General features: G+C 65.1%; 1 protein-coding gene across 3 annotated transcripts in view; it reads right to left on the bottom strand.

The window, feature by feature from the left end:
* LOC111160439 (BAI1 associated protein 2) overlaps positions 1–6331 on the bottom strand; it is a 62490-nt gene extending 56159 nt beyond the window's left edge. For all 3 annotated transcript variants that reach the window (XM_022523569.1, XM_022523570.1, XM_022523571.1), the window contains exon 1: positions 6274–6331. In XM_022523569.1, the coding sequence (XP_022379277.1) occupies positions 6274–6327 (54 nt within the window). In that variant the 5' untranslated portion in view covers positions 6328–6331. The remainder of the gene's footprint in view (positions 1–6273) is intronic.
* Between the last annotated feature and the right edge of the window lie 614 nt (positions 6332–6945).

Below are 6945 nucleotides of genomic sequence, written 5' to 3'. Positions count from 1 at the left end.
TTCAGCTCAGGTCATGGTATCAGGGTCCTGGGATCGAGTCCTGCATCGGGCTCTCTGCTCAGCGGGGAGCCTGCTTCCTCCTCTCTCTCTCCCGGCCTCTCTGCCTGCTTGTGATCTCTGCCTGTCAAATAAATAAAATCTTAAAAAAAAAAGATTTATTTATTCATTTATTCATTCATTTGTGACATCCCAGTGTGTCTCATGGTCTGCTACCCATGTCTTCACCTGGCCCACGCCTCCCTGTGACTGTCCCTGGCGTGCTGGGCAAGGGCAAACCTGGACACCATGTCCACAAACCATTAGCAGCCCAGAAGGAGCAAGGGTCCCGGTTGGTGCCTGAAGCCCTTCTTTGGCGGAGAAACAAGGGCAGGAAAAACAGCAGGATGGGCGTCAAGGCCTGGAGAACACTTCAGAGACCCACTCAGGAAAACTGGCCACTGATTCCCAAAGGCCCAGGTGACAGTGCTAGGGACATGGGGACACTGAGGGCTGGGAGCCGAAACAAAGCTCAGAAGAGGCAGACTCTGCGTGCAAAGTGGTGTTAAAAAATCCGTACGAGTCTCCTTCACAGATACCTAATATGAGCTTTTCTAGGAATTGTCTAAACGATTCTAAAAACCCGTCCCTGGAAGTAGGAAATCAGTATCTCACACAGGAAGAAGCAAGGTCATTCTGACCGGTGGTCTTGCTTCCTCCTGGTGGCCCTCACTGGCCCCAGCATTGCTCTGTTCGGAGTGTGGGGCCTAGTGACCCGCGTGCAGACACCTCATGTGCTCTCCCCCGGGGTGCACGGCGGCACCCTCGGGAGGCTCATCTCATAGCAGAAGACCTGAAACCCGGTTCCGCTGGTCCCCGGATGGGTGCTGGAACAGGAAGGGGCACCTGCAGGGACCTGCGAGCATCCTGGCCATTGTGCACCTGCAGAAGGACTGAGACCGCTGGGCCGCAGAGCCAGGGCACGGGAAGGCCAGGCAAGCCTCCTCCCTGGCGGCCCGCGGGAGCCCGATGGCCAGACAAGTTTCTGGGACAGATGGAGGCTCCTGCAGTACGAGCCTGGAGGAGGAGCTGCGGGCAGGAGGACGGATCCCACAGACAGTGCGGGCACAGATCCCCTGGCCCCTGGCCCCAAGGTCACCTCTTAGAGAAGGGCTTGTCTGGCTCCAGGTCCCACCTCCCACCCCAGCTCTTCTCTTAACAGGCCCAAGCGTCCCCCCACTGTGAGGACTGACACCAAGGCCCCAGGATGCGACAGGGCCGACCACTTCCCAGCCAACACCCAGCCTGACCGGGGGCCCCAGCAAAGAGGGGCACAGACCTGCCACAGCCTCCAGAAGTCGAGCGCGACTGAGCCGCTGCCCTTGGAGCCGACAGCCAGGAGGGCAGACCCTGGCAGAGATGCTGACGGCCGGGAAAACACAAGCACCCAAAACCCAGCTGTTTCATCCCAAGCAGGGTCTGAGGACAAGGCCGGCTTTACTCCGCAGCAAGTCACGCGAAAACAGAACATTCTGCGCTTTAAGAGAAGCCCAGGCCCCCACCTCCCTCAGGCCACTGGCTGGGGCCACCTGTGTCCACTGCGCTAGGCCCTTCAAGCCACGTCCAGGTCACGCCGCACACTCAGGGCCAAGAGTGATCAGCGCTGGGGAGGTGAGGTCGGCTGGGTCTGTGCTGCCCCAGTTACTACTGCTGTCGTCGGTGGGCGGTAGCATGGTGCTGACAGCCCTGACTGTCCCAGGGCTCCGTCTCCAGGGGACACAGGTCTGCAGCCTAGCAAGGACAGCCTCCCCACCCTCAGGGGCCAGGAAGGCGACATAGGGCAGGCCCTGGCTCAGTGCACCGGGGGGCGAGAAAGAGGACAGGAGCCGGCCTGGCCAGCAGCTCAGGACAGCCCCGTGCCGGACTGAGAGCTCAGGTGTCCCACTGGGGGATGGCAGCACAAGCTACGTCCAGGGCGCCAGGCCAAGCTGACTGGGGACAAAGGAGCAGCAAGGCCAGCCCTGCCTGTGGCCCACCCGGCCCTGCAGCGACACTTCAGGGCTCTCCAGAGTGCGACCGAGACCTGCAAACTTAGGAGGAGTGCCAGCCCGCCTCCCCGAGCGCAGAACAAGGGGTGAGGCCCTCTCGCACAGCAGCTAGTCCTCCCACAAAAGGCTGCCTGTCCCAGCCAGCACATCCAGGCCAGGGGAGGTGGGAAGAGGACAAGCCCTAAGAGAGCTTCTCTGCAAAGCACAGATGTCACCGTGAACCAGACAGACGTGGGACGCGCTCCTGCAGCACTGCCAGTGCCTCGCCCTGCTGACAGCGCCCCAAAAGCCCAGGGCCAGCACTGGCCACCACTGTAACCTGGAGTACCAGGTGCCCATGGGTGAGTCCCAGGAGCCAAGCCAAGCTCTCAAACACAGGACATGTGTTCAGAGTAAGACCCATAGGAACAGCGCGGGCAACACACGCGCAGAACTCTGGAACCACAGGCCTGGGCCGAGCGCCTCCAGGCCATACACCAGGTCCCCCGTAAGCCAGAAGAGCCCTGTGCACGGAGCCGACGATCTCTGGGATGACTTGGGCACAAGGAGCTGCCACAGCCGAACACCTCAAGGTCAGTGCAACAGAGAAACTGCCCTTCACTGCCCCAGCTCCCCCAGGAAGGGGGTGGGAGGTGCACCCCTCAAACGCTAGCGGCAGGGACGGACAGGCGCCGCGTAGCCCACGCAGGAGAAGAGGAGCTCAGGTAGTCCCGTCGGTGACAGCAGACCCTGCCACCTTCTCCGAATATAGGACCCCGACGGCGCACCCCGGAAAGCACCTTTAAAGCACAGCCAACAAGCACCACACACGCATGCGCATAAACTCGCGTTCACACTCACACGCGTGTGTGCAGAGCTGGGCACGGTGTGGGGACTCCTTGCCTCCTCCCCCCAGCTGGCAGCAGCGGGCTCCTCCCAGCAGGCGTTTCCACTGCCAGGGAAGTGTCTCTCGGGGTGCCCGCACCTTCTTCAGCCGGCCCCCCCCAAGCTCTGGCCTTGCCGGACGCCAGGCTGCTGAGGGCAATAAACACTTTTGTGAGACTGCCCAGCCGCGGGAGAGGGGACAGGAGGTCTGGGGTCAGCCGCACAGGACTTCCAAGGGCTCCCCCAAACACCCACCTGGAGGAGTGGGTGGGACCCAGTGGAGGGGAGTGGGAACCGTGGAGAAAGCCAGCAGTGGGCTCTCACCTGCCCAGGCTGGCTCCCTGCCCCCAGTGCCAACACCCCCACCTGGCCCCCACCTGGCCCCCCACCCCGGCTCCAGGAGCCCCATATCACCCCCAGGGCAGCCATGATGTGCACAGGCCAGCTTCCCCACAACAGCCGCGGGCTGAGGACGACCGGACAGCCTCCAGAGACCAGCCTGGCCCTGCTGGCCAAGGGCCCGAGACCACACCCCCAGAAAACACCCTGCCCGAGGCTCTCCTAGGGAGTCTTCCTCCTCAGGCTGTCTCCCACCTTCCCACATCCTCAGACCCAGCGATGCTGCTGTCCCTAGGGAAGCTGCTGGAGCCACCATCCTGAAGGGTCATCAGGTCAGCCAACAGCCCAGCTTCTCTTGGCATAGAAAACCATGAGAAACACCCACCTGACAACTACTCCCCCAAACCCCCGCCCCAGGGACGTGAGGTCAGTTACTCTAAAAGCCTCCTTCCAGCCTGTGGGGTCACTCACAGGTCTCTCCTGGGAAAGCTGTGGTTTGGCTTAACTCTGAGCAGTAGATGCCTGCCCCACCTCCCTCTGTCCCTCACTCCCGGCAACCGCCTGGGGCTGCCCCCAGACTAGGTCTTGGAAGCCAGGCTCTGCTCTGCAGCTCCAGCCCACCAGCGACAGCCCTGTGCCTCCCCCCAGGAGGCTTCAGTGCATGTCCCCTACCCCAGGTCAGAAGGTGAGTCCCAGTGGCCACCTGGAAGCCATTCCGCTTCCCTCCCTGTGCTGCTTCTGAAGGGCCCCAAGGACGAGGCTCCCACAGGGACTGGGACACGAGGACAGACACAGAAGTCTGTGGGGCTGATTCTCCAGAAAGGAACACATTCCATTCCCACATCTAATCAGCAAGACCAAGGACAAGCGGCCCTCGGCCCACTACTCCCTTCTCTGCCAAAGCAAACAGAGCTCAAAGCTGCCGCTGGAACAGTGCAGGGGACAACGAGCAGGGCCACAGCCCGGCCACAGAGGTAGCACGGCCTCCCGGACAGGACGGCGGACCAGCCAGGACCATACGACTGCTCCGCCAGCCCCGGAGACCCACGCTGCCCCACCCAGGCCGGCTCAGCCACCAAATGCTGCGCTCCCCGGGGAAAAAACACAAGAGGGTAAGAGAGTGCCAGCACTTGAAGACTTGGCAGTTGGGCCACGGAGCGTCAGGAAGAACACCGCCCACAAAGCCAACCTGGCGGCCTGGCAGTGCGGCCGGCGGCGACCAGGAGCGGCCGCGGGGGCACAGCCTCGCCGAGCTGCGGGCTCCTCGCCACACCTGCCCCACGCGAGCTCAGCAGTCAGCTGCCCCGCAGGCACAAAGCACAGGCTCGCCTGTTGACCGTGCACCGACACCCTCCAGCCGGCTTCCAGAGGGGTTCGAGGCCCCACACTCAGACCCTACCAGCTTCCTGCCGCCATCCTGCCGGCGGATCTCACTTCGGATCTGCAGAGAAATCACAGCTCCACCTCGGAGCTGCTCAGCCGTAACGGCACGCCTCGCTGCCCAGCTTATGAGAGTTTAAGTAAGGACGATCACGGGGCTCCCCAGAGTGTAGCCACGCCACGCACCCCTCGCGACCGTCACCACGAAAGTTCCTGTTTAAGGGTTTCATGGCAGAAGCGGGGAAAATAGGAAAGGAAGCCTCTGGCCAGCACTTCCCTTCCACCCCCTGCGATAATGAGCACTTGGTTACGGAACTAATGACTAATGATTTAATAAACCTCTCTTCCCTGACAGCGTTCGCAGAGCAGCCCCACCAGAAGCGTATGCCACGGCTTCTCTCTGGTACCAAACACAGACACCCCAGAGGCTGTTCCTTTTACGTGCTGACTCCTCGCCAGCCTCCGACTCCTGCTCACCAGCGGCGCTAACATGGCTCCAGAACTGACTCGGCCAGTCCCACCCGGCTGCGGGTTCCTGCCGTGATCTCGCAGTAACTTTAAAAACCTCTACCAGAACGCGCGTTACAGGACAGCCTGCCACCTGAAATCCAGCGGAGAGCAACGGGGGCCACCCGGGAAGTCTCCTGGGGGCCGCCCAGAGCCGGAGCGAGCTTACCGGGAGGGCTTCGCAGGCCGCTGGCTAGGAAGGCACGGCCATAATTGTTTAATACAACTAGAAACTGTTGCTCTGCCGGGGCCTCCCACCCCATCCAGTGGCCACCAACCAGCAGCTACCACACAGACACGGCACCTCCATCTCCCAGCCCACCAGCTAACCTTCAGACCCAGTCCTGTAAGAAGCCTCTGTGGACACCGGGGGCGGGAGTCTCCCTCTCGGGAACATGCCTGCGCGGGACTGCAGAGGACCTTGAGCCCCAGGAGCCTGGGTCTGCTGTCCCCGGGGTGAGGGTGTAAGTGGGCACAGCGGACACGGGAGAGACGCCCAAGGCCTCGCTCATGTGGCCAAGCACAGAAGGACCTGGGAGGGCGCCTCAGAGGGTCTCCCCGCGGGGCTCTGCGGCCCTCCGATGTGCCAGTGACAGCCCGCAGGGGAGGACCCGAACCCCACTCTTCACACACATCAAAAGCAGAGGCAGGCGCGCCAGCCTCCTACACAATTAGTCTTCTCCTCCGCGGTTACATAAGACGACGGATTATCTGTCCACCCATCCAACCTGCCCGCGCGCGACCTCCCACCTGGAGCCCGTCCGTGACCGCCCGGGAAGGAGTTGGGCAAAGGGAAAGCCTGTTGACAAGAAAGTGCCCAAAGGCTTGCGTAACCGCGGCTGGAGGGGCCGCCACGGGGCCCCCACGCCGCCCGGGGGCGCAGGGCGACCGGCGGCGCGGGCCCCGCACCCCACAGACCCCCGGCGGCCCCCACCCGATCTGCTCCGGTCCGAGGGCCCGGTTCCCCGGCCGCCTGGAAGGACGCGCGGAGGGGCGCGCGGGGGCAGCGCGGGGCTGTCGGAGCGGGGCGCCCGCGCCCACCTGTGACCGGCTGGCTGGCGCCGGGTCTGCGCGGCCGCTCCGAGAAGACCCCCGAGGGCCGCGGGGCCGCGCCGGTCGGGCCCGAGAGCGCGGGCGGCGCGGGCGGCGCGGGGCTCACCTTGTAGACGTTTTCCGTGAGCCGGTGCATCTCCTCCGTGCGCGACAGCGACATGGTGCTGGTCCGGCGGCACCGCGGAGCGGGGGCACGGGCGGCAGGGGGCGGCGGGCGGCGGCGGCGGCGGGCGGCGGCGGCGGCGGCGCGACGGGCGCGGCAGAGACGGGCGGTCAGCGCACGGAACCGGACCAGAAACGCGGCGCCCCGTCGGCGACCGCCTTTATAACCGCCTATGCCCCGCCCCCCGCAGGCCCCGCCCCCCGCACACGGATCGCCGCCCCCGGCCGCCAGCCCGCCCCCGCCCGGCCGTGCCGCTGCCAGGCAACCGGCAGGCCCCGCCCCCGCGCCGCCCTTCCCATTGGTGGGTTCCGGAGACGGGGGAGGGGGCGGGGCCCGAGGGCCGGCTGCAGGCAGCGATTGGCCGGCGGCGCTGTCGATCGCAGGGGAGGAGGCGGAGGCGCGGCGCGGGCCGCGGCCCTGGGAACAGCCTGGGGGCCGGGCGACAGCCGGGCTGGGGGCGGGGCGGCGTGGGCCGGAGGCGCTGGAGGAGGGGAGCGGAAGGTGGGGGAGCGGGGGCGCTGCGGCGAGCGCGCGTGGGGGCGGCTCTTCGCGGAGTCGCGAGTCGGGGCGGCCTTTGGGCGCCACTCCCTGCAGGCGGCGGGGCGGGGGTGGGTG

The sequence above is a fragment of the Enhydra lutris genome, unplaced genomic scaffold (assembly GCF_002288905.1).
Source record: "Enhydra lutris kenyoni isolate GAN:26980312 unplaced genomic scaffold, ASM228890v2 scaffoldscaffold75, whole genome shotgun sequence".
NCBI classification, from domain to species: domain Eukaryota; kingdom Metazoa; phylum Chordata; class Mammalia; order Carnivora; family Mustelidae; genus Enhydra; species Enhydra lutris.
This window is presented reverse-complemented; position numbering and strand designations above follow the sequence as displayed.